Raw genomic sequence first — 27,996 nt, 5'->3', positions numbered from 1 at the left:
GTACAAGTACGCAAAAGAATTATTCCTTTGTTGTTTGATAGCATTCGTATAACAAACACTTTTTAAAATGATCGATCAGTTCTCAAACTGACCGTTTCGTGGATATCTTTGAGCACGAGAGTGCGCGCGGGAATTTCGCGAGGAAGATGACTCCTAATGCGTCCCCTCCCGTTCGGAATTAAATTTTGTGCCAAGAACTTGATTAATGAGTTCCTTCCGCTTACATAATGGCGGACGATTCTTTTAACGATGGCAGAGCATCGGAAGAACCTTATACCAGGATTCGAACTCTAGGAAGGGGAGCTTTTGGTGAAGCGGTGCTATATCGAAAAACGGAGGTGAGTTATCCATTGAAGCTGACGGCAGCTGCTCGAGAAATCGAATATGGTGCACACGATGTTGTGGGCTCCTAGAAAACGTCAACTAAGCTTTACCATTTTGATTTTTTGTAGTAATCTCTCCAACAATTTGTTGTACATGTAAATCACGTTTCGGTTGCCATAAGCTTGAATTTATTTCTCAGCAAGTTACGACTGCTGCTGAAATTATCATTATGGAAATGGTGTTTAAGATTATTGATAATTTGGAATTGTTTTTGATTGCGGGAAAAGTTATTCCCTGGTTGAAAATTCTCGTCGTTAATCATTTATAATGACCACAGCTGTAGCTACATTTGTCAAAATGGTGGTTTGACCCTCTTATTTCAGTTGACTTCTTCCTAGAAAAAATATTCCTTATGGAAAAACATGCATGCTATTTTAGAGAATTTTTGTTCGCGATCGTCCGGCCACAAAAATATTATTTTACTTTTATTTAAAAATGTGCAACAGATACCAAGCTTCCTCTCAAGGCCGAAACATGTCTTATTTCCCCTTGTAGTTTTGATGTTTTGTCAGCCAGATGGATGAAATAAATCATAATCATGACAAATTTAAGCTCATCAATCACAGAAAACAGTAACTAAAATTGAATGGACAATATTTTTTATAATTTTAGCTGTACCATGAATGGGTTTGGTTGCATGACAAAGCTGCAATTCAAAATTATCGCAATTTTGGAGATCATAAAATTAATACAGTGGAACCTCGATTTAGCGAACCTCTATATGACAAAGTCCTTGGTATAACAAATGATACTCTTCACCCTAGCAATAGTAAAATGTAAGGAAAAGTACCTTGATACAACAAAACCTCGCTGTAGCGCACATATTTTGCCAGTCCTTTCACCCTTTGTAATATCGAGGTTCCACTGTAGTCACATTCTAAAGTTATGGGCCACTGTATCAGGTCACTCTTATTTGGCAATGATCATGCAGAACAAGATGGCAGATCTGTATCACACTGCTCTGAAGAAATTAAGCATGTAATCTTTAGTTCATAATGATAATTGAACTGACTTGGAGTGCAATTTGGTCTAAAATCATGCATGTGATAATATTTGAAGGGATGCATGGAGAAAGACCCTAAGTGGTATCTGATGGATTACAAGATTCTCCAAGCAAATTTCCAAAAAAAAATCGCTTCCTTGTACAAAAAAGGAGAATTTGATGTGAGATCAAGAGTCACTTATGGCTTTTTTCCACGCACCCCTTCATTTGTCCAAATAATATAAGATTTTGCAATAAGTTAACAAAATGAAAATTTGGGTAATTGGCCAGTTGAATGATCTTTTCAACCTTAAAGAATCAAATTATATAGTCACATTAATCGTATCTATAACAAAATTCTCAAGCGTGATTGGTTCTCCCTGTGCCTATTTGTGGCATAATCAGCACGCAAACATGTGAGTGTCCAATTACAGGTATCCAATTTCAACTTTTTGAGATTGGATACCCGTAACAGGATACCACGTTATTCACACATCAATTACGAGCGCTTTAATGGCTTCCTTCGCAATGTTTTCTACAGTTTTCAAAGCTTATGAAAAACGTTACAGACGTTTTTGCTCAAACGAGGTTCTCAAAAGACATTTTTAATTGCGAAATTTGTTATAGATACGATTAATTAGTAATTGGACCTCGTGTCGTACAATTCAAGGAGTACATGTAATCATGCTCGTAATTTCAAATCGACCTCGCACTTCGCAAGGCCGAATTACTCACTGAATTGTACTCCACTCAGTCCAATTACTGTTACTAAGCATCTAGAAATCCAAATTCCTCAAGTTAAAATGAATCAGCCCGTGATCAGTTGGAAACAAATGACGATGTACGTATACATGAATACTGCTTTTCTTAAATTAAAACTAGCACCAACCCTCAATAAAGCTTCCTGGCACCAAGAATAGGTTGCCGAGAAAGAAACATGAAATTATATAATAATTCGATCATTTCTATCATTGAAAAGCAGAATGTATGAAATCAATGTCAGTAGAATATTAAGTTCTCTTATGAAAACTAAATTAATGCTTTGAAAAAGTTAATCTGGCTCAACATGGAGATTAATGAGGAAAAACCCCGAAATTTAAACTTTACATGTGGCTACCCTGCTCCAAAAAAACAGTATATATAGTGCACATCAATCTTGTTGCTAACTTATTACTTGTTTTAAAAATACATGTACAGTACTTTTAAGTACTATATTTAAATATTTATGCTAAATATTTTTAATTTTTATAAATATATATTTTTTAATATGTACAAATATTTCAAATATCCATACTAAATATTTTTAAAATAAAAAGAAATGATTTTAATTTGATGTTAAGAACAGTTATGAGTTGTTTTTAAATTATTTTTTTGCTACTTCATTCAGGACAATGTCCTTGTGGTTGTTAAGGAAGTGAACTTAAGTCGTGCAAGTGAGAAGGAAAGAATCGATGCTGAGAAAGAAGTTGATATCCTGTCCTTGTTGAATCACACCAATATTGTGACATACTTTAATCATTACATTGATGGTACATCACTACTGATTGAAATGGAATATTGCAATGGTATGTTTATAGTACAATCTTGAAGATTAAGTGCTTGCAATAATGTTTTATTACCAATTCAAAAGTGGCTAGGTAACAGAATAAACTGACACCCATTTTTCTGTCAAGTCTATTGAAAGAGAATTTTCAGGTCAGGCCTCTTTCTGCATAGAGTTTAGTAAGTTACAGATGAGTAAATTATCTGTATGCTGATTTTTAGGCATCTTGTTTTTCTGGAAGATTTCTTTGATCCATCATATGACATGTACATTGTCAAACCTTACAGTATTGTGTTACTGTACGTATTACTTAATTCTCTGACCTTTTATTGGACAATCCAGAAAACTGGGAAGCACTTTTCAATTTGATTAGGCTAATCAAGGGCAGTTTTAGGTTGAGGGCCACCCTTAAATGCTTAGAGGGCTGAATATTTCTCATCCTGCCTCCTAACCTTACAAAATTATGTTATATTAATATTAAATTTCAGGTGGAACACTCAATGACAAGATATGCAGTCAAAAAGAACTATTTGCAGAAGAGGTATTTATGATAATCATTTTTCTTCTTGCCAAGTTGTCTTATGATGCTCAGAGAGGTACTTTGGGTAGATAGCAATGCGTTTTGCCCTTAACTTTCACAACACTGCCTCTATTTGGCTACTGTTAATAAAAGATGGTGTTTTTCACGAAATCACTCTCAAGTTACAGATTGATGAATTAATAAAAGTATCTCGCTATGGCTGATCTTTGTTGTTTGCAGATTGTGATCTGGTATTTTTTCCAAATATGTTCTGGTATGAGTCACATTCATGAGTGTGGTATAGTTCACAGGTACTGTATGTTGTTTGTCATTGTTTTAATCTGCTTAGCATTTGTAGTGTTCAAGACTTTCATTTTTCTTTTTTTTTCCCTCCCTCTCCTTTTAGCTTTAGTAAAGTATCTTTTTAGTTAGTTTGTCAGTTCTCAAAGTTATTTCCCTTCTGTTTGTAATTTTTTCACTGAACGTTAGTATCATTGTGATGGGTGCTTAGGCTGAGGATGGGTTTGTCATGTGGGGCTCATGGTTGGGGTACTGGTAGGCAAGCTTATGGGGTGTTGTACTGACCCATATTTGTGGCGGTGGTACCAGCCCTGCCAGGCTCTTGGGCATCCAACCCTCATTGGCAGCATAGGCATTTACTCTTATTAATAAAAGTAATTACATTTTGCAGCAAGCCTCTCATTTTTGTCAACCCTTTTCAGAGACATAAAAACCCTAAACATATTCTTGACTAAAACTGGCTTGGTAAAGCTTGGAGACTTTGGTATTGCAACTGTGTTGAAAGGTTCAAGAGAATATATGGCAGAATCTGTAAGTACATGTACAGTGTATAATCTCTGACTGATGTTCATTGTAAATAGTGTCATTCTTATACTCTTTTGATTATTAATCAAGTCTAAACATAAGATTTCAAAGTGCCAGTCGAGAACTACTTAATTAGTACTTGTACACTACGTAATTCAAGCATAACAACATTGAACCAGAAGAATAATAAAAGAAGGAAATTTTCTTTCTAAGTCTCATATTTTATATTAGATCACCCTCTTTGTGCTACCTGTACATCTAACAACAACAACAACAACAACAATGTCAACCATTTTATTTTGCATTAAATACAGAGAATATCATTCAGCAAAAGAATACATTAAACTTAAATAAGCGAAAAAAAACTACTCAAAATAGTGAAAACTAAACAAGCTGAGTAGTTACAAGAATTATTACGCTTGAAATCAGTTGTAGGAAAAATAAAGAAAAGAAGAGATAGAAAGAGAAAAAAATATAGATAGATATAAATATAAAAAGAAATATACAATTTAAGTATTAACAGTACCAGTTATAGACAGAGCATTGTTTAATTAAGAGCGATAGTAACTTAAAGAAAAAATACTACCGGTAAGCTAGCATTAAGGGTAAGAACTTAGAAATTGCTTAGTCAAGGTTTGTTTAAATAAATTTGCAGATAAACTTTTTATCTCTTCATCCAAATTGTTCCAGATAGAAGGACCAGAGAAATGTAGATTGAAGTTATACTGTCTACACATAGTCACTGATTGAATATTTCTCCTCATCAGGTTGTTGGAACACCATATTACATGTCACCAGAAATAGTTCAAGGACAAAAGTAGGTTCATACTGCAAGTAGTTTGCTTATTCTTAGTACTTTTTACAATCCACTTAAAACCCAGTGTTTAGTAAATTGTCGGAACCTTGCACGTGCAGGAATTAGCAAGGCTGAGCAGCAGCCCTAGGTAACCTGGGTACTGTTTGAGGTTGTACATGTACGTACCCTGAAAAAAGGCAACGCCCATCTATTTATTTCCATTCTGTTCCATTTGTCATCTTACCATTTCATTTCTGTAACTATCAGTTTCATGTCAAATTGATCCATGTGTGATAATCTGCTGTGGTACAGCCCTCACTGGTTTTTAAGAAATACATGTCCACTCCATATAGGTACAACCAGAAGAGCGACATGTGGGCAATGGGATGTGTCTTGTACGAAATGCTCACCTTAAGAAAAGTGTTTGATGCCACTGTAAGTAAAATGTACCTTAAGTTCCATGTGCATATGGTTTCTGACCCCTCCCCCCTCCAGGGGGGGGGTGTACTCAACACAGATTAATATGGCTCCACCCATGAGCCCAACCCCTTACCCTTTTGTATACCATTTGAAAAGGTATCCCTTTTGTATACGTCTTAGTAAAAATGTACCCGTTTTAAACACTTTCATAACTGGCCGATGTATTATGAATAATTTGCCAGAAAAGTGAGTGTCCTCTTGTTATTTTTATGTAGTGCTTTTAAAAATGATCCACCATAAGGTGCATTTGTTCAAAGCACTTCAATTTAAGGCCCTTTTAAATAATTACATGACAGAGTTCCGTCTCCTTTTGTATACCTCAACTTGTGAAATCCCTACCCTTTTATATACCTGAAGCCTGAAAAAGGCACCCCTTTTGGGTGGAGCCTACCCATATAGGCTATTATAGGAACTAACTCCCTCCCTCTAGTTTTCTAACTTGCTTTGCTTGGCTACTTTATAACATACTGTTATTCTACATTATCTGTTGGACTTGATTGATTCTTCCCACATACAAATCACTTAATCTGATCTTGTATAATTCTTGTGTAGATCAAAACAGTGAGACCACCTCTCTATTCTTTAGAATCCTCTTAGACTAGTTTCTGATATAGTAAAGGGAGAATTTGAAGATATCAGCCCACAGTACACAAGTGAGATGAGCAGCCTGGTAACAATACTGTTGTCACAGGTAACACAAAAAAGTCTGACCCAGTATAAAGTTGTAAATAAGCCTCCAGTGTGGACATGTAATTTAACGATATATTGTTGACATGCGTGTGGAAGCTGTAAGCTAACTAAGCACCAAAAAATTGAGGCCCATATCATTACACTTTGGAGAACACCAGTCTCAGTTTTTAAAGGATCAACATCTTTTACTCCACAAAAGCAGACCACTGCCTTGTAAGAACAATATGATATTTTATTGGGAGCCATTATATTTTACTTAATGCCTTAGGTTCATGTTTGATTAATATATGAACATGTGCTATATAGATCAGACTACCGAAAAATCAAATATAAAATTGTTGTTAATGGTAAAACAATGTTAATACTAGAATCCAGATGACAGGCCAACAGTTGATGCAGTTCTGGCCATGCCGCTGTTGAGCAATTTAGGAAGGTAAGTCACTACGTTTTGGAAAAATACTGAGTTTGGTAATTAACATTAAAAGTGTAATTTATTATTACAGCCTGCAGTACTTATAATAAGTCACTGAGTGTATATGGAACTATATATAACCACACTGAAAGAATTATGCTGGAAGGAAAAAAAGTACTTCTATGACACTAGTTTTCCACTTTTTAATACTTACTCTTTAAGGTATCTTTTCTTTCCAATGTTCAAAGAGAGATGGAAAAGAAAGTTTGGGAATTGAATGCTACAACCAGGAGGGCCAGGTTAGAGTAACGCAGACTTATTTTACAAGGGTCGTGTGTTTATGTAAAAACTAGATTTTTGGAGATACATGTAGCTAACTTAGTAAATATTTCTTAACGACTTGTAAAATACAGTCCATAGTTAGTGCAGAACCCAAAGGAGGGCTTCATAGCTAAACCAAAACATTGAGAAACATGTTCCTTCATAGCAGTGCATGATCTGAATTGAAAACAAACGAGAAAGGCAACAATAATTGTAAGAGGGCCTTTGTTACAATGGCTCACAGGTGTGATTTTAATTTTCTTCACCCATTGAATACTAACAGTAGGCTTGTTATGATTCTCAGCACACTTGTAAGTAGCCAACTGGTTTCCCTCTGTCCGGTTGGGATTCATAACAATGTTATGTTCAATTTGAATTATTTATGTCAGTCGTTTGCTCAGCCCCACTAGCCTTTGTGTTATAAATAAGTACTGCCTAGGGCAAATAAAGATGATTATTATTTTCAAGCCTTTTGTAAGTTGTTAAATGCTTTTTTTCAGACTTGCCAGTGGCTTGACTGAAGTTGTGCCTGTGATTACATCCAAAACCAGTGAGGTGAGAATGTAACATTCACATCATGAATATTCCGGCCTTCCATTGTTAATGTAGACCTTTAGGTAGCTCGATATTGAGACTTAAAGCAGTGAACAATGTTTACAGGTCATTCACTTCTCTTACTAATAAAATCAATTAGTGATACGTCATGGCAAAGAGTATATTTGTAACAATTAGGTAGTAGTACTCTACCACCATATTGTAACTCTAGTTAGCATGATAAACAAGGATTATTTCCAAAAAGGAATATGTAACAGTAGTCCTTTGGATGCATTGTGGTCCAATGATACAGCAGAATACTGCTTGTTCAGTTACATCATCCCTGGTTTTTCATTGCTTATGTTTGTCATAATTTATAACAGGTATTTTACTGGGGAGGTGGTAAACAAACACCACATAAAGTGGACATGTTCCAGGGAGGACATTCTGCTTTACAGGTATTCATTACATATGTTGAAATTACATGTGCAAAACCATTAAAGTTTCTTAAGAAAGTGTTGAGCTGGGTCAGTTAGGTGAAACAGTTGTGAAGCAGACGTTTTATGCATTAGCCCTTCATCATGTTAAAATAAGCCTAACTGAGTATTTTTTATGATTCTGCGTATCCCTTCATATGTTTAGTCTTCCCATTTTCGAGAGACTACCGGCTACATGTATAATTTCAACTCAAATACTTCCATACTGATGACACAGCCTAACTGACTTTTGTGTAGCTTCTCTGATTGGTTGTCTCAGTTTTCTTTAACTGTAATCAAAATGAAGTGCGTTAAAGTGCACCTAACCCCCAAATTTTTTTTTCGCTAAAACAAATCTAGGCTTTATTTGAAGCATTTGGGCGAAGAAATTTTTGAATTTGGTTGAATCCTCGATTTTCTATGCCCTTTCAAAGTCGCGATTAAGTGTTTCACGACCGCGTTTTAGGGAGTCTGGGGCGGCGGTACCTGATGACGTCTACCCAGGAACCAAACACAATAGCGCCTCAGTCAACTCACTGTATTTGCTCGAGAAAATAGAATGCAAAACTAATCGTACCGATGTATTTTGGGACTAAAACGTCCAAGTTTTGTCTCAGAATGATTTCTTTTTCGTCACTGGAGTCAGAGTTAAGTTTCGATTCGGAAGGCTCCGAAATAAACTTCGATCGAGCACGTTCGACAACTCTGAACTCACTGCTTAGAGCTTTGAGAGCAATTTACAATATTTCAAGCGACGACGGGGAAGACGTCTTTGCGGACGAGCTGCTTGTATATTAGGAATGGAAAGCTAGATACGAAGTGGAGGAGCAGGCAAACGAACAGCAGGAAAGAAAACTCAAGGACTGCTTTGGATGGTAATTTCGTCAACTAAACATAAGATTCCCACGCGTGTTTATAGCCCCTTACCGAGAATGTATTTTGTCAAGGTTCTGTTAAATCCAGTTTGTGTTTTACTTTCAGTTGAATGCTTCATGTTTATAAGAGCGACGTACGTGTTGCAGTTTTCGAGACTTGATGACCTCCAAAACATTGGCTTCGATCGATTGAAAATCGTATTGTTTGGAGCTGTATTTTTGAAGCTGCGGGAAGCAAGGCGGAAGGAAACATTTCATGCAATTACCGATTTCACATTGTCACACGTTTTAAGTCGTAACTCCAAATAACCAATGTAAATTGTTCTCAAAGTTTGCAGTGAAATTCGTCGGATAAGCGGAAAGGGTGTGTTCCCTAAGCGGTCCGCAGATAATGTTACGCGGTCATATTTTCGACGCTATTGCACAGAATCTTTGTCACACTGCTGATTTCCAAACCTTCGAAAAACTCTGTGAGTCTAACAATTTTGTTATCATGTAATTCTAGAGGATTAATCTTCGACTTTCATCTAAATCGAAAGAGAAATAAGTGTTGGTTAGCGGCGTACAGTTGCGATCTATTTACATATCAGTATAACGCTTCTTGATCATGACCGGATCACACAACGTTGCCGGTTATGTTATAAATACTGCGGGATTGGAAGATATAGGTTGTCGGTGGTATTTCTACAAATTGCTGGTTAGCTTTAAGCAGAAAATTTATGAAAATAGCGTTCGAAAGTCTGCGGAACAAATTCCAGTGAGAGTTCTTCAATGGTTCTCACAGATTCAGTTCGCTTGTTTCGGTTCGACAAAATCAACCATCGTTTACGTCTTTATTGCACCATTAGCCGATCATTGTCAGTAAATTGTACAGTATATCTTTCTTTAAATCTGGAATATTGCTGCAACAGCCGATAGCGCCTCTGGAAGGCGTTTCTGCGCACTTTTCGAATGTGTATTGCACCATCCTGAAGGAAATGAGAGGAAATGAGATATCCAACCTTCCTGGGTAGACGTCACAAGAGCCGCTGGACCCATTCTCCTCAAACTCGGTCGTGAAACAAAATGGCGGTGTTTTGGAGCTATTTTCGAGATTTCGTCGTGGCACAGAAAATCGAGGATTTAACGGAATCCAAATTTTTTTTCGCAGAACTATTTCAAATAATAAGTAGATTCGTTCTAGCGAAAAAAAATTTTTGGGGTTAGGTGCACTTTAAGAAGGACCATCTTTAGTTTCTCATGCAGGTTTGGTTGAATTTACTGTGCATTCAGTGGGAACAGCACTTTCAGATGTTTCTAGCCGCATCTCTTACGAGTTTTGCATCTTCTCAGCCATTCAATAATACTCTGAACGTACTCGCACAGTACTGCTTTTCACCCTGTAATGATGTCGTTCTTGTAATTTCAGCTTGCTGTTGGTCAGTCCCATTTTGCTGTTGTCACTGTAGAAAATGAACTCTTTACTTGGGCTGTAAGTACAAAGTAAACTTTTATTTCAGACACTGTACAGGATGTTAGTAGATAGCTTAAGCAATGAGAAGGGTGACCCAGAGGACGACGCCTACTAAAAAAATGGATTTACTTTTACCTTTGAATTTCGCGATTGTGAACCTATTGGCCTCAGAACTTGCTCAAGCTAAATATATAACGCCAGTGTTCAATTCCAAACGAAAATACGAAAAATTAGCGGCCGTCGTTCTCATTCTACAAAATACGCGGAACTTAGTCATTTCACGTTGTTATTTTCCAGAGGACGGCAGAGAAATGAACAAAGATTTATAGCGCACTTGCACAGCCATTGTTCTACTTATTATACCTTTTGTTTGGTGGCGTTCTCGTTGCCATCGCCTTCGTGGTTTGATTAAGCTCTCTGGCATTAGCCGAAAACGTGATTCAACTTCCAGGTATTGTGTGGTTGAGTTCAAAGTGCTTCTTGTTCAAAGAGTCCTCTGAGTGTATTCCCTAGAGCTGGTACTGTACATTCTGAAGTTTATATTATTTGTTTGATTTTTCCAGAATGCTCATGGTGGTAAACAGATGGTGGGTCAGCTGGGACATGGTGACACTGCAGCTTATCGCATTCCTAAACCAGTTGAGGCAATGCATGGAATCGCCATAAAACAAGTGGCCTGTGGAGATGAGTTTACCGCATGTGTTACAGGTAGAAATTCCACATGAGATGACTTTTTGTTCTTCTTTCCCCTTCGAAGCCGTTATTTGCGTTCGTCACGCAACGCTTCTCCCCACTTACAGTTGCTTTAACCCGATCTGCATTCCTTTCCGCAGATTTGCCAATCATAGCTTGTGTCACATATTCTTTTAGTTGTTTACAGTGGTTTTACAGTAGTAGAAATAAACTGTTGTTGTTGAGGCAGTCGCGTCATGGTGTAGACCGTTTTTCCGTCTCAGACGAATAAATCGTCTCAGAAGGATAACTCGTCGCCTGAAACAAATTCAGCATCGAATAATCTGGCTCTAGTGTAAATTCGTCCATCAACAAATCTTCTCAGTGTTTGGAAATGTGTTGAAACTTGGTCTCTCGTGTCTTATAAATTACATCCAAATGGCGTCTCTGACCGAGACTGGATGATAGAGGCGGATCAAATCCACAAGCCAGAAGTAAAGTCTTCATCCAACACCTAATTCTCCGAGCCGGAAAATATAGGAAATATAAATATCTAAGGTGGTGTAGATAATTTCGATGTTGATATATCTTTATTTTCGACCAGAGGAAGGTGTCTTGTACACATTTGGGTCAGACTACTGGGGTTGCATTGGTTGTAACAATGAGTTGGACGAGGAAGTTACCACGCCTTACAGAGTGGAATTCTTTGCTGAAAACCCTGTGTCACAAGTAGCGTGTGGAGAGTGCCATATTGTGGCTCTTACAGGTTGGTTTAGCTTCCTGCTGTTTCGTTTTAACGGCTTCGTTTAGACTAGAGTTATTTCAGGTGTCTGCAGCTGAAGAAAGCTGACCATAGAGCGGTTTACAATTGATACTCGAAAGTAATCAGGCAATTACTTTGGTTTTGGTTTTGTTTTCCTACGGTTTGAGATTGGCTGAGTAGTCTAATTGGTAAGTTATTGGTTTGGTTTTGGTTTTACGATGCTCAACTGAAAATCGCTCTATCTGACTTACCACAACGTAGTCGAATAGTGCAACAAGCCAATCAGGGCTTACTATTAAAACCGCGCACGTAGCAATCCACAAATCCTATTCACGACTGGTTTCGTTACCGTTCCTAATTGGTCGAGAGAATTTTGGATTTGTGTTTGAGGAAACCTCGGTCAGGGAAATCACATGATTCTCGCGACGCCATCGTTTCCGGAAAGCTCCGTTTTCAAAATGTTTTCCGTACTCACGAAAACGCAAAGTCGGCGTTTTCAAATTCTTTCGGTTTGAAGAGCGGTTTCGAAAAGCTCTGTTTTCGTGACGGATCAGTGTGGACGCCAGTCACAACCGTAGAAATAAAACTGCGTTTTCAGATTTCTCTGGCGTAGTATGGACGCTGGCTAAAAGTAGCTTCCCCAAACGGGGCCTTGTTCTTCTGCAAAGCAAATCCATCTGCCCTTGCATTAGTTTTGTAAGCTCATGGTTTCCATTCAAGTTAAGTTATCCTTTTCGCAGGAACACTACCGCTTCAGTGCGAAACGTTTTGGGGTGAACCGATGGTGTAGTCACAGCACGTCGCTTGTTTCATGTCTAGACTAGTCTCGTAAATTGCTAGATGTTCTGCTTTTCAACGGAGAACATTATTATATGTTTCACTGTGACCAAATAGGTCTTGACGTGAAAACTTTACTAAGGAAAACCTAGACGTGCATATAATGCTTCACACTTTGCTGTCTGTTCGTCTAAACCTCAGTTCTTTTTCTCTTTCTTCATACAGTTTCAATGGAAGTGTATTCTTGGGGCTGTGGAGAGTATGGTAAGCCTGCTGATATGTAATTTTGGAATTTGTTCAGCTTTCTGTTTCCAACAGGATGTTTTGAAAAAGAAGAAGCTGTTTTTAAAAATCATTTTCATTGCAGTGTATGATTTTTCAGTAGTCTTTTTCAAACTCATTAATAATTCATCAAGTTTAATCAAAGTAAATCATGACCGTGAGAGTGTTTGGATATCTGACCTTAATTGCATAGATTTTTACGAGTTTAATTCTCCGTTTTCTCCTCAGTTTTACACTCGATTGAGGAGATATATCAAACACTCAAGAGAGTGTTTGACCACATTTCCAAACACCTCGAAATTCGTCAAAAATACTCCGTTACACGTCGTATTTTCAACTCTCTTCTGGGTTGTTGGAAATGTGGTCAAACACGGTCTTTCGTGTTTGATATATTACTTGAAACCGTAAATAGAATTTTCTTGTGTTATTGAGTAGAAGTGCATTTTGGACAGTATTTTGTCTTTTTAGGTCGTTTGGGCCTGGGAAATGAAGACGATTGTGCTGCCCCTCAGAAGGTAAGAGTTTGCACCTCACTACGCTGATGTCGTTTTGTGGTGATACTGACGCTGTCAACCTACAATCTAGCTATTTTACCGAAACGTTTTTTCCAAGCTGCAAGGTTCAAGATTGGCAGTTATAACGTGTCGATCGGTGGACGGGATATTGTGTGACTTAGGGAACGTCCTCCAAGGAGCTGTGGAGGCCGTGGTAGTTTTAGCCTGCGAGCAGGTTCGTTACGAACTCAGGTTCTTTGCGGATTTCGCCTCTCTCTCCTCCGTCATTTTTCCCGCGAAGAGCAGCCTGCTCGCAGGCTAATGGTATTTGCAATATAGAGCACCATACTCTGAAGCATGTCCAGATCTTCTGTTTAATCCACTAGTAATCTGCGGATAACAGTGTCTTTGTAAAATACCATTAACTTCTGAAAATACGCCTTCATGAAAGTTAGTCTCCTAAAAACCTTCCAGTATCACGCTCCCTTGAATATGATCCCATGCGTGGACCGGCATACTTGCTTCGGCTATATCGCAGCCGCCATACCGGAAAGTTTTGTTTTGCGTTTCATATCTTTGCAGCATGTATAGTATAGTAGCCAGCGTTACAGACAGAAATTTCCGTGTAAATTCCGTCAGCGAATTAGTGCACAATTTCTTGTTCGAGACCCCCAACGAACTACTAGGATCTGTGTAGTCGTGTGTGATTGGCCTCTTCATAAAGCGATTTTTTGATACTGGCGATAAAATGGCTCTCATTGAATAAGGAAATCTCCCGAGCTATGTATCAACGGAAACTATCCGCGAGTTGAAATAGGCTACGTGTACAACAGTGACCAAAATGATTGGTTCTGTTCCAGGTTGATGTTCCATTGCAGTGTAAGGTGGTATCAGTTTGCTGTGGTTCTGACTTCACCTTCTTGCTGACATCAACTGGACGACTGATGGGTTTTGGCAACAACGATGAAAATCAACTAGGAATTGACACACCCCAGTCACTGAGGAAAAGACAAGTTAAGGTATGCTGATGACTGAATTTGTTCGACGTTCATTTTGGGATCGATTCCTCTTTTTTGGTTTTGGTTTTCTTTCATTTTGATGTTGAGTAACTACTCTTTGAGCCAGTTTTTAAAGGGTTCAGTCACGGTATTTTGAGTTATTTTGGCCACATACAAAATTACCTTTAAATTGAAGGAAACCTGAAAATAACAGTTTAATAAGATAGAAAAACACCAAAGACATAATGATAAACCATAAAGGAACAAGGATGGCTAAGGATGGAGAAGATTAACACGGATTACAAACGAAGAATTTGAAAAATTGAGGCTAAACTTTTCAATATGCGCAAACCGGGACTGAGCTCCTTTAACATGTTAATCTGACTTACATGAACATTGCTCTTCAGTCTGTAATATTACTTTCTGTTTTACTCTTAGTCTACCACAGGCCATTTTCCGTACGTCACTCTTCCCAAACCTGTGATGCCGCTTAACAAGTGAGTACACATTGACTTCTCTTTCAACTTCTTAGCCTCATGGAACGAGTAGTCCTTATAGGGTCCTTTACCCATCACGTGAGCCATCTCTTCCTCAAGGAGGGTGGGGAAAAGGGCGATTAAGAATGGGTTGATCATCAGCAAATAGTTGCTATTCGATCTGTGTTTGAATGCTGGTATTAAAGGCCCAGGTCAAACGTGGAACTTCGCACGAGACGAACTAAACTGAGCGGATTAAGTTCATGGTAAGTTCGACGTTTGACTGGAGCAGACGGATGAAACGTGTTGGTCCATCTAAGTTCGGATTAAGTTCGGCGTTTGACCCAACAGTCAAGCTTTACCCGTATGTATGGACTCAAGTTGCAATTTAGTTCGTCTCATGTTAAGTTTGACGTTTGACCTGGGCTTAATAATTTCCTTTGGGAGAAGGTCAATTTTCTTTCTGTAATTGAATTAAGCAATATGGTTGCCTTGCGTTTTTCTTTTCTTTTCATTTTTTTTTTTTTTTTTTTTTTTTGTCTCCCTTTCATGTATGGGTGTTTTGTGTTTTTCAGATACAGTATCGCGTCTGTATCCGCTGGTAGATCGCACTCAGCTGTAATAGATGGTAAGTGTCAAAGCTGAGTTTGAACTAGGGTTTAATGATACTTTTAATTAAGCTTTACAACCAAAATGGTGTAAAATTGACTTACAGAACTGAGGCCTTTCCTGCTGCGCTCTCGATTCTTTCCCCGCTCAAGAGACGTTCAATCTGAAAAAATCCTTAGTGATGTCCCTGATTGGTTGTTAATTGCGCGGGAAAATTCAAAGCCTTTAATCACAATGCTGTAATTTCAACTATTTTATTTGACTTTTTCGCAGCATATGGGCGCCTAATAACAGTGGGATCCAACAAATTCGGTCAGCTGGGGGTAGGAGACTTCAAATCCCGAACGGGACCTTGTGTCATTGGTGGGGAAATGGTCGGCAAACGAATTGTGCAAGCGGCGTGCGGAGATGACTTCACTGTGGTGGCCACTGCAGGTATGAACCCTCCATCCTTTACATGATATCTGACTACGCAAAATAAAACACCTTTGTATCTTATCGGGAACTAAACCTTTCTCAGCTTTGTACCTCTTTTTTTCTTCTCGGTTTTTTTTAGTGGTTAAATTTTCTTTGTGATGTGTAATCTTCCAATACATGTATGTTTTACATCTTCTTTTCCACAGACAATCAGATCTACTCTTGGGGAAGGGGTGACAATGGTCGGCTTGGCGTATTGACTGACAGCCTCGCCCGGGCTAAGGGTGGAATCCCGTGCACGGCTGTCCCGCGACCTATTTTCGGCGCCCTCCACGTGTTGTCGTGTGTGGCTTGTAGACACTGGAACTCTCTAATAGTGGCAGGTAACTGAAAATATTTGAACTGTTTCAAACTTAAAATTTAACAAGACGCTTTCTTTGGTCGTACAATTTTTCCTCGCCACTGACAAATCACGACATTTTGGTCAACCTCGTGCAATAATTGCTAAATATTTGGAATAAAGATAACACATCAAAATTAACTCATCCTTCGTTGTTTTTTTTTTTTTTTCACAGAGCGTGTTCTTAGTTCCCGAACTGTTAAACGTGGCGGGTCATCTGGACGGTCGCTTGAGTCTCAGTCATGTAAGTGCAGTGTTCAGTACCTTGTCGTTTTTAGTACAATCTTTAGTCTGTCTGACAAAGTCGGTTTCGTAAGGAGTTTAAGGTAGAAAGGGGTTTAAGTGTGGACAGAAAACATTTTGAAAACGAAGCTTTTCGGGAACGGTGACATCTCGATAATCATGTGGTTTCTCTGACTGAGTTTTCCGCAACCACAAATCCTTAATGACTGGTGAGTGTTGCGTTTTCAAATTCCCCCCGGCGTAGTGTGGACAGAGTATTAGGGCCTCTTCATATGAGCCCGGTCAACCGGGCTGGCTCGGTTTCCGGGATCTCGCCTGGCCACTCTTTCCTTCATAAAAATCTCGATGTGTTCATATGAGAAGCCAGGCTGGCCCGGTTACCGAGATCTCGGTAACCGGGATGAAAATTTTCCCATATGAACACTCCAGCCCGGGTAACCGGGACGCAACTTTTTAGACGAAATAACTTCGCTTTCGCAACATAGCGGCTAGAATGACATAATTTTTGCCTTGTATGTATTTCCACTTCAGGAGTAGGCGAATTAGCTTTATTGGTAAAGTTACAAGAGTCCACAAAGCTGCGAGAGCCGCGAACGATACAAGTTTATGTTCTACCATTTTGGTTGTGTTTCTTGGATTTTATCCCGGTAGACCGGGCTGAAATTTCCCATATGAACAGACAACAAAATTCGTCCCGGTAACCGAGCCAGCCCGGTTACCGGGCTCATATGAAGAGGTCCTTGGCGGAGAAAGTAGCCTCGTGCTGTTAAAATGCCTGTGTTATTGCCCCCTTTTTAATTGGCTGAGTGTTTGGAAAACAAACAAAAATTCAAAGTCAATCAACAACTTAAACAGTGGGTTTCGTTTTTATTATTTCTACAAATATTTCATTTAAAGACGTTTGCTTAGAAGATTCCAGTAGAAAAAGAACGACTGAGCAGATGATAAAACCAATATTTTGTCTTCTACAGCGGGCGATAATGGTGCGGACTCTGTGTTCTCCGAGCCGATGAGACTGAACCTCAATCACGACAGTGGACCTGCCAATCCAAATGATCCGTTTGGTGATACGAAGGACTCTGGTGTTGGTCGCTCGCCCCGGGCACCAGGGTCTGGCTCTGACCCCAGGAGTCTGGAAGAGAGTAGCTTGCCACCAGCTTGGCTTCAAGACGTAAGTGTGCTTTTATTTTTGTACTTTTAAAAGGGAATTTTTGAAGCACCCATTTCTCGCCTTCTTCATATGAAGTTGTTTTTGTAACGTGTAAAGTTACCTTCAGATAGATGAAAGTATCAAAATAATGGGTTGCCAAGATAGAAAAATAACTAACTAAGAAGAATCAGCAATGTTTAAGATTGAAATTGAGATCGATGACGAAATGGGAACCTGAATATATAGGCTTTATTTTTCAAGGTCCACCATCAACGAAGTAAGGCCTTTCGACGCATGGACATTGAGAAAATGTTTCAACATTTTCTAGAGTTTCTGTAACCTATTGCTGGTACTTGACAATTTGAATACTTCTTTCTTCTAAACATCCCTTTCTCTCCTTCCCCCACAGGAACTTGACCAAGCGGAGTACATTTCCATTGAGTCGAGTGGCTCACACGATTCCAACAGAAGCCCGTCCCAGGCTAGCGCGTCCAGTTATGGTCGTTCTCTTTCCAGTTCAGAGAGCAATGTGCCAGCATGGTTGAAAAATGTATGTGTTTGGTTTGTAGTAAATCCGCTCTCCTTAATTATGATAGTTGGACACAAAAATAGGTATTTTGACGTGCGCGTTGGCAAAGAATTTCTTCAGGAGAGAGCTGTTGTTTTTTCTCGCACCAAAAATTAAAAAAATTCTTTCGAGGTTGATAAAGGATATTTGATGATCAGAATTCAGCTCGATGATGCCTTGTTTTCCGCCTGGGTGTTCACTTTTATGTCAGTAGAATTACCTTTAATTAAGTTAAGAACATATTCTCAAAACGTTCTTCGCTTCAGAATCATTCTTCTGGGCAAGTACCGTGTTTGTAGAATTGTTTTTGAATTTTTTAAAGTGCATGAACGCTCCAAAAGCTTAAATGTCGCCATGTTTCTTAGTAACATCTCTTCCGAAACTGGCGGTCTTAATCAAACTGTTTTCGCGGCTTTCTAGACTTGATTTACCTGGGCCCTCTCTAGCTCCGCAAGAAGAGCGCGAACTACTTTCCCGAACAGCGGCTGGTAATTAAGCCCAGCTGCTTCCCCGCTCGAGACAAAAATTTCCAAGCTTGATATTTCAAATTGTCAATGCTTTCGTATTAGGAGCTTCGTGAGGCGGAGTATATTCCTATACATGGCCAGGCGAAGCCTCCAACACCTTCTCTTAACAACAAGTAAGTAATTTAATTACTTAATTGTTAAAACAATCATTTTGCCCTCACTATATCAATACAATGTCAGAAATGCAGTTATAAGAATTAAAAAGCTAATCACCAAGAGGAAGTAAAAGAGGGCTACATTTTGACCCTTCTAGAAGGGTAATCCTTCCAAGAGGGTCATAAACAGGCCCTTAATCCTCCCATCTATTACTGCAAAAATGATTAGATACCGTTAATGAGAATCGAATTTATTTGCTGACCGTGAGTTAGGAGTTATCCCATGATCGTTACTGCATAGTAATTCAGGCGAGGATTTGAAAGTGGTCCCACCATGGCTTAGGTTCGATTTCCGCCGCTCTCTCGATTCCGGTCTACATTCCTCTCCGTTCCTCTTGGATACTTCAATAATATCGATTTCTACTTTCCCGAACAGCGGCTGGTAATCGACCTTAACCTAGTTGGTAAAATTTGGTAACTATCATAACATTTTAAGCAAACGGAATGTCGATCGGTTGATACGATAGGGTACTTTAGAGTATCACGTTGGTTTTTTAATCGGCTTCCTTGCCTTTGACTTCTTTTCTTTTTTTTCTGACATTTCAGGGAAATATCCACGACATCTGTAGCGGTCCAATGCGATCTGGAGCCAGGTAAAAACATTGCCTGTTGAATATTTTAAGTTCACAAAGAACCAAAATAACGATGGACTCTCAAAATTAGCATTGTTGTGTTTGTTGTCGTTGTTTTGCAAATTGGAACGTAAATAAACATAGTGTCGTTGTCCTTTTAGGCAATGTAGAGGAAATGAAGGCCCGTCTATTACAGTTGGAGCAGGAGAATACCAAGGTAATTGCAAGTCTTTGGATTGTTTGCCAGATGAGACGGGGTGTTCGAAAAAGGAACTGGGAATTTTGAAATCTAGGAAAGTAACATAAGCTACCAATAATGCTGGTTTCTCTCATTCAATTTTCATTTGCTATCTAGCTTCGAGGAAAGTTGTCACAGCAAAATGCTAAAATGAAGATCTTACAACAAGAGGTAGGTTTTTGAAAATGCTTTGGGGACATAGTTGGGGGAACATTCAAGTAATGAGGTCTCGACAGGCTTGCCTCAAGAATAACCAAGATGTATAGATTTTTACGTGGAATGTGATTGTCATTTTAGTATTATAACTTCCATGGGCCAGGATTCCTTGGTCCTAGCTTCCCGTTCTGATCAATAGTCCGCGGGAGGCTGTGACAAGTAGACGATGGCCCCCCATCAGTCTGTATCTGACTGGGTGCGAAGATCGCTTCTTTGTTATGATTGGTTGCTCCAGTTGCAACACTTGCACCAGTTTTGTAAACTAATGTAAGAGTTCACGAAGAAAAAATCAAAACAACCGCACAATCAGTTTCAGTCGTCATCGGAAATGCGCTCCGCTTGTAAACGGTTCGTTTCTTGTCTTCTTCCCCAGAACGTTACTTTTGTTGCAAACCAGAGGAAGTTCTGGGAGTTAATCGATTCATGGCACAAGGATTGTCAAAAGGCTTCTTCTTTGGGCGCCATCAACAGCAAGGTATGATCTGTTCTAAGAAACACATTTACGTTTGCCTTCATAGCGAAACCATACTAAGAAATATTTAATTCTAGTTAGTACTCAAATTATGTACAAAAGCAATTTACATTGATCTTTAGCCTGCAGTAACTGTTTTTGTAAACGTGCTTGAGTTCAACTATGAACGATACGAGAAGCAAATTAACACTAAGTGTTAGGCGGTAACAGCAGGAATTCCATGCTGCAGTATGGAATTTATTACGCACAGCTTTTGGTCTATCAATCCCTGTGGTTGGAATGAACTTAAACGTTGTTCAGTTATCGTATTCTCTGTTAGAATATGTAATTTCTGACGGTTGAGTGACAATGAATTAGTTTGAAATTGATATTCTAACGGTACGAATGAGAAGCTCGCGGGTGTCATGGGCTGCTTACGGCTTATTGAAGCATTTGACAGGAGATTGTCAAAGTGTTGTGGTTTATTTATTCTGTGCCCTTCCGTGGGGTCTCGTGCGACTGCATGACCTGCATTAGATGAGGAATACGTTTCCACATGTATATTCTTGGCCACGTCTAAAAGGGTGATTTTTTAGTGGTTTATTGTGTCTCTTAGAACCTCGGGGGGGGGGGGGGGAAGGGATTTACTCCCTTATATGGGCTATATAGGTATGTGCGACCCCAAAGGGTATGATTTTTCAGCCGTTTTGGTCATAAATAGGGTATCGATTTTAGCTGATTTTGGCCATTTTGGTCATAAATAGGGTATGATTTTTGCACTCTAGCCTTGATATGGGTAAGTTGTTAAGAAGAAGCTACTTTATCATCATTATCGAAAAGAAAATCAACGGAAACCCTTCACAAATTATGTTTACGGTAATTTAACATTGGTCTGAACTAGGAAACTAAGTATAACGCAAGTCTGGAACAGGGCTTTGATTTAAGGGTCAGGTCATAAGTAGGGTTTCGAATTTTTGGTCAGGTCATAAATAGGGTAGGGAATGTCGCAGATTTTGGTTATAAACTGGGTAAGGGTTTTGGGAAGCGGGTCGCACACCACCACCCAATTTTTCAGGGAGTACCCCCCCCCCCGGAGGGGCGTAGAACCAATAGTTGTAATTTGTGAGGATGCAGAGTTTGGTATTAAGATACGTTTGCATCAGACCTGACTAACGCACGCATACTCAATAAACTTTTCACACTGAATGTCTCGTGTTCGTGTAGTCAGAATGAAAGGTATGGGTCGTGAACGATGAACGATTGAAACATTCGTGTCTCTCATTACATCACTAGGATATGGATCGAGTCGGCCCAGGTCACAGCTCGACAGATTCATCTGACGATACGTGGGAGGTCTGACATGCCAGTGGATATCAAGGTTATTTCCTTCAAAGTCACCGAAGTTGTATTGATGGATGTACGTTTTCCCTGGCGGTAGAAGGCTATCCAGGACGCTGTTTAAAGGGATGCAGCTTTTGGCCTCCTAAATCGTGGACCATAGCTTGCATTACATAATAGCAGTGACTTATTTATTTCCCCGAGGTAAATAAAATATGGGGAAATTATATGTCCCGGTCAGATTGGGCATTATTTAGTCCGTGGGTACTAAGTGGGCCTTAGGTCCCCCAACGCGATTATCTTATGGTAGCCAATCTATTTTAGGCTTTTCTGTCACGTTAGGTCACGTGTTTGTCTGTCACGTCATGGTTGCTCACTCTATTGTAGACGTTTCAATAGACGTTTCTGTCACGATAGGTCACGTGCTTGTCTGTCACTTCATGTTACCTCACTCTATTTAAGGCTTTCCAGTCAAGTTAGATCACGTATTTCAGGCGTTTTCTGTCACTTTATGTTGTATCATAACATTTATTCTTTGAAGCTAGGTCATGCTACGTTAGAAGGCGATTCTGTCACGCGTCATTCTAGAGCGTGACAATTGCGTGACCGAGCCAGACCATAACTCCAATATGAATCAATTGGAACTCGAAATAAAACTAGCGACAAGCACGGGAAATGCCGCGTGCGCCTTATCACGATTGGTTCAAAATGCTGAACCTGATTGGTTAAAAATACGCCGTCATTGCTCCTAATTGGTTAGAATTGTTGGCAAGAGTTTTGTGACTAGACTTGTGTGACTTTTCAGAGATATTGTCACGAATTAGAAACTCAATGTTGAAACGCGGAAATGAAGCCTTTATGTCAATTTCTTTGACAATTTGCTTGTATGTGGCATTTCTTTCCTCTGAAAATATTGCCATTAGCAAAGAGATGTTATTATGATAGTATTTTATCAATAATTAGTCGGTTTTAAATTCATTATTGTTAATTTTTTTAGATAGTTTACATTGGGTATAGGGAGGGAAAGGATTGGAGTAAGGGAATATTTTATTTGTTACAGAATGAACTAATATTTGAAGATAATGGGACAGTGCATAGACGGAAGCGTCATGTAATTTATTTATCGTTAATGTCATGGTTCAAAACTCATGACCCTACGTATTTACTGCACACTGGGTCAATGTTGTATTTATTACGGGGTGGTCAGTGTCTTGGCCTCAAATGCCAGTCATCTCCCCCGCCCTCGGCCTAATCTCCGGGCGAGAGACGGTAATTACTACGATTATCAGTTGAGTAAGGTGCGACGAAAGTTTGGTGACCGGGTTTTAAGATTCAACTTGTTTTGTTGTCACGGGCAACTAGCTCCGTTTCTAGTTGCGACTTCGGCCTTTGACGTAATTGGCAGCAAAGAGCACGAAATTGCACGCGACGGTATTGGTACCATTAGAAGCGAGGAAGGTTGCCTGTGGCAACACGATAATTTTGAATCCAAAACTTGGTCACCAAAACTCCGTCAAAGCTCTCGTCTTACTCAGTTGATAATCGTAGTAGGCTGATGGCGTGAGGTGACTGGCAGTTCAGGCTATCAGTGTCTGGTAGATTAAAAGGGTTCAGTGGATGTATTTATTTAGCAGTTCTATTAAAATTTAATAAGTCTAATATTTATGCTGTCTATCCTTTGCGGAGATGGTGCTAAATATATTTAAAAGGCGGGTGTAAAGGAATCTTGCGTTAGACGCAGACTTCTCGCACTCGGTTGTGAGGTACATTCTGTAGGATTAATCAGTCGTTGAGGCGTATTTAAAAGGGCTATGTTACGAAGTTTTGCCACGAAAACATCGCTTTCAATTTGTGGAAACTTCGAAATCACAGTTTACTAAGGCTGAAAAATACCACAGTGGTAATTTGAACCAGAGAACAAGCGAGGATGGTAAAGGATGGAAAAGATTACGCGGAATGTGAATTACCTGCTTGAAAGACTTAGGCTACATTTTTCAAGACGAACAAATCGTGCTATGACTCCTTTAAATCAAGCCTCTTTCTGAATTTCTCGTTCTCTTCCTAGGGAAAGTCGGGAACATTCACTTGTAACTATTGAATTTCTTTAATAATTAACTGTAAGAAAAGAGCTTTAAACTTAAAAAATATATTTAAATGGCCTGTCATTCTCACTTGTCTTTGTTGCACGCGCTTCACGACTAGAAACGGCGTGGAAAGGACACGATGCGAAGGTCATGCACGTGATGTCCACAATTGGAGAGATCTGTGCCCTTAGGGTATTAATTTTGCTATTAATGTTTCCTGCGGTAAGATCTCCGGTCCTCGGGAACTACCGAACAAACGTGAAACAAAGCTTGTATTATATCGCCCTTCTCGATTCATCCAGATTTCCTTGCTTTGGTGACCGCCATAATCTTGTAAAGTATTTTTTTGACGAGTATCTCCGTCTTCGTAGAATCAGCCTACCTAACTACGAAAATTTAATTAGCAGGAAAAAAACAGTGGAAAGAAAGATAACACCATGCATGTCTAAAATTTCTAGTTCGTGACTCTATCCAAACTCATCAATATGTATTACTAGTTTAAAAGGGCCGGCTTGTGATACCGTCAGTCGTGAAAAAAGCCACAAGCAAGTCAAGGGTAAAAGCCTGTAAAAGAATTAACGAGCCTTGTATTGTCTTGATTTACTACTAGGTAACCACCACTAAACGAAGCCAAGCATCTGTGTGGCAATCAATGATGAAAATAACCTAACTCTCAAAATATCAATTCTCTTAGCTTTACAGTACAGCTACCTCTACTTGCGGAGAATTTCGCGGATCATCAGGAAAGTGCATATGACGAACATCTCCGAAGTACATTGATACGACCGGTTCATTCTCATCACCTAATTGCGAGAATCTGTATTGAATGAGTAAAGAGAAACTATTACTTGAACAACTGGAATGGAGAAATGGGAAACTTAACTTATTTGAAATCTAAGAATTTTAACTGAAAGCCATTAAAAGGCTCTATATGACTACTAAATTGTTCGTCAACTAATTCAGTTCCATTTACTATACTTTTTCGAGCTAACTAGCAGCAGCTGCAAAGTGAGTTTTAGCCGGAAACTCAACATTTCCTGCCGTAAAATCACAATGCCAGAGTCGTTAAAATGATTGCTCATTTGTTTACAACGGAAGCCCGATTATCTGTGCTTTTGTTTCAAGCTCCCTGTTGAAAAAAGTCACGCAAATTATAGATGTTTTACATGGCTTTGACAAAAGTGCAAAAAATATATATATATATATATTGTTTTCTATTTTCATTTTAGTTTCAGAAAATAAGCTTTCCCTTTGCAAAAATCACTCACGGACCAGATTTTATTCGTCTCTTTCCCAAAGCCTCGGGTTAAAAAAAAATTATGTTCAAACTTAGCTGAGGCCTGGGGAGGGAAAAGCCTTGAGACCAACCAGTTTTTATTGGGGATTTTTATTCTTTGCGTTTAAAATTTGGTAACGTAAAATTTTCTACTTTTTTTGTGATTCAATATCTCTACAAATAAGGCTAATAGCAGTGAATAATTAGCATTAAGTTATTTTCCTTGTTGCAAAAATTGACTTGGCCAAGTATGATTGATGCGCAGCATGTACAATATTTCAAAAGACAATTCTGAACAGAATTCTAAACACTCCTGAGTATTTTGACAACATGTGTAAAGTAAGAAGTTGAATCTAATTTTTTTTTACTTTTAAATTTATCAGTGTTTGGCGGAGTCTACTCTTGCCATGTTTAATCATCTCCATAAAGGAAAAGAACGAAATCAGAAAGTCATAGACTTAATCACAACTAGTCTTCGTATCCGCCCAATCAGGGTTTATTTTTGTCTTTCCGGCCCAAAAAGGTTAAGCCGATGACAAAACAGTCTTAGTTTCATCATTGCAGAAAAGCCATGCATCTCCACGTAAGGTATATACGGGACTGAAATAATAATAAAAAAAACGATAAACAGAAGACAAGATATATATTCCAAGACTTTCTGTTTTTGATTTAAATAGCCCAGGGTCATATTTTTGTTACTATGAAAACTTCCTTTTCCGCGAACTAATTAATTTAATTTCACGTCGCGTATCCAAAGCAGTCACGGAAAGACTTTTGTCTCCTCGAACAACACAACACAAAGTTTGTGTGGTCTACAGCCGGGAGACTTTATTGCAGCCATAATAGTGCGAGAGAAGCGAATTCGCATTTCGCCAAATTTTCCTCTGGCTTCGTCGTCTGGGAATATCTAGAACCTTCGGGGATGACACTACAAACAATACTGTTATCACTGAGTTATCGCTCTGAATTATGCTGTTACGATGGAAATATTACGGCGGTGATTGGTCGCACTGTTGAAATAATGGCCATGTGTATTTACATTTATATTTAAAACACCGCTTTATTTGTTTTACGAAAGCGATATTTGTCAAGAGAACTAAATTAAAATTGAAACTTTTCACAGACTTCCTAATTTTAATCAACGACTAGGGGAAGCGAGGAGCTCTCGAGAATTTTCCTTTCCGGCTCAACCTTTCTCTCTGAACAAACCGTGAGTATTTTTAACGTTTATATTCACTAAAATTCCTCCGCTAAATCCTCTCGGACAATACACCCAGAACAGTTTTCCTTCTTGATTCGTGTGAGCCGTAACCGATGTACCTAACGGTCTGAATAATGCATCACTTTGTAAGGGGAGGAATATTTTCCGCAAAAGCTTTTCTCGCCCATACTCTGTTCTTTTGTGTGTTTCGCTGCGATGTTGTCTCCTTGCCGACTCACGTGGAAATATAACAGAACAAGATTAATTTTACAGACTTTACCCGAAGAAATTCAGTAAATTAGTTTGCAAACTTTATCACATCTGGGCGAACTTGAATGAATGAAATAGTTTTCGAAGGACTATTGTTATAATAGCATATTATATAGGTAGGAACGATAAGATACAGGGACCGCTTAAGCCCAGATAAATAGGGAAAAAATGTCTTCTTTTTTTCATGATGCTACAACTGTATCAACAGCAAAAATACTGCCAAAGCAACGCTTATCAATTAATATTTTATTCCGTCCAAGATAACAAAATATTTATTTACCTTGAGGTTTGTTTGTTAATTCAAATATATTTAAATTTTACTCTTAATAAAACCCGAGTTTAACCGCACCTAGTTATAAGACAACCAATATTATGATTATTCTTTTTACTAGCTGGATTTTAATGATAACGCTGAGGAAATTCAGTGAGAGCATTTGTTCGTGGCTTTTCACTTGAGGTGTAACGCGTCGACGAAGGAAGCAAAGTGTATTACGCAACTATAAAGGTTTCAAGATAGTCTTCTGACAAAATATCGGCAGCTTTTGAGACAATCCCTTAGTCTTCAAGTAATTTATTCATTTCGCAGCTTTTAGTCCATTAAAAAACCTGAAACTGTAGCAGTTTGGGGTCGGTAATCACACACGAATAATGCTTCTGATCTTATATAGGCGTGGTTCCACTTTGTTAGTGAACTTGCATGTAAGAATAGTCTAAATAGAACGATTTTAAAGCACACCAAGACCCAACATAATCAAATTTAGTTCAGTGGTGTTTTCCTGCACACCCTCTTTTTCTATAAGAATATTGCTTTCCTGGCATGGCCCAGTCTGAACGTAGTCTCCTAAACTAACTATGGTCTAAATAAAAGGAATACAAAGTGGATGCCGTCAGATTATCTGTCCTATCACGACATTGATGGCGTTGAAGTAATTTTGGAGCCAGACTGCAGAAAAAAATTAAAATAACACCGTTTTGGAACCAGACTTCAGAACACAAAACGTCTTGCAGAAAATTCGTTAGCATCGAACATAAAGCTAGTACCGACTGTGTTGTTTTTTGGCTATTTTTGCCGCTTAGAGAAAGGAAGGATTCTATACGGTTTAGTTAGAAACATATAATTGTATTATATTTACAAATTTTCAACGCACAAAATTAGATTCTTTTCAAAATCTCAGCCTCGGGCTTGTTCTTAAGATATTCTTAAAACTTCGCAAATTTTAACCTCGATATTCTTATAAAATATATTCAAATAACAAAAAGACTGTAAAACGTTGGGGCAATCTCAATCGAGTGCAAATATATAGAGGGATGCTGTCGATCAGCGACAGTTCACAGAATTACGCGTCTGTTTTCACGTACAGCCGCCGCCTGATGTTAAATAATTTCATTTAATTAATTCACTGAATGCTTCATCATCGATCGCTCGGTCAGTTAGTTAGATTGTCTACAGTCGAAGCTTCACTGACGGCCACCTCTCCGCTAAGGTCATTTTTTCTGTTCCGGCGGACAGTCCATACCTTCACTCATA

General features: G+C 38.8%; 1 protein-coding gene across 1 annotated transcript; it reads left to right on the top strand.

Annotated features, from left to right (window-relative positions):
• The first annotated feature begins 1 nt into the window (after nucleotide 1).
• LOC145484401 (serine/threonine-protein kinase Nek9-like) lies at nucleotides 2-24,769 on the top strand. Its single transcript, XM_081463020.1, has 31 exons — nucleotides 2-338; nucleotides 2,754-2,931; nucleotides 3,398-3,450; nucleotides 3,670-3,740; nucleotides 4,152-4,260; nucleotides 5,022-5,071; nucleotides 5,404-5,485; nucleotides 6,117-6,221; nucleotides 6,589-6,653; nucleotides 6,881-6,931; nucleotides 7,454-7,508; nucleotides 7,871-7,945; nucleotides 10,247-10,309; nucleotides 10,855-10,999; nucleotides 11,568-11,729; nucleotides 12,729-12,767; nucleotides 13,254-13,300; nucleotides 14,140-14,298; nucleotides 14,716-14,774; nucleotides 15,329-15,381; nucleotides 15,636-15,797; nucleotides 15,986-16,162; nucleotides 16,355-16,423; nucleotides 17,394-17,593; nucleotides 17,982-18,122; nucleotides 18,710-18,780; nucleotides 19,369-19,415; nucleotides 19,556-19,611; nucleotides 19,750-19,803; nucleotides 20,222-20,323; nucleotides 21,593-24,769. The coding sequence occupies exons 1-31, from the start codon at nucleotides 228-230 to the stop codon at nucleotides 21,656-21,658; spliced, it is 2,877 nt and encodes a 958-aa protein (XP_081319146.1). The 5' UTR covers nucleotides 2-227; the 3' UTR covers nucleotides 21,659-24,769.
• The last annotated feature ends 3,227 nt before the right edge of the window (nucleotides 24,770-27,996 follow it).

This window comes from Orbicella franksi, chromosome 4 (assembly GCF_964199315.1).
Source record: "Orbicella franksi chromosome 4, jaOrbFran1.1, whole genome shotgun sequence".
In the NCBI taxonomy this organism is placed as follows: Eukaryota; Metazoa; Cnidaria; class Anthozoa; order Scleractinia; family Merulinidae; genus Orbicella; species Orbicella franksi.
This window is presented reverse-complemented; position numbering and strand designations above follow the sequence as displayed.

Bases quoted from the DNA above. Each gene is read 5' to 3' on its own strand.
- LOC145484401 (XM_081463020.1), top strand. From the start codon at position 228: ATGGCGGACGATTCTTTTAACGATGGCAGAGCATCGGAAGAACCTTAT. The intron at 18,123-18,709 runs GTATGTGTTTGG...CTTTCGTATTAG, and splicing joins TGCCAGCATGGTTGAAAAAT to GAGCTTCGTGAGGCGGAGTA. The intron at 19,612-19,749 runs GTAATTGCAAGT...TTTGCTATCTAG, and splicing joins TGGAGCAGGAGAATACCAAG to CTTCGAGGAAAGTTGTCACA.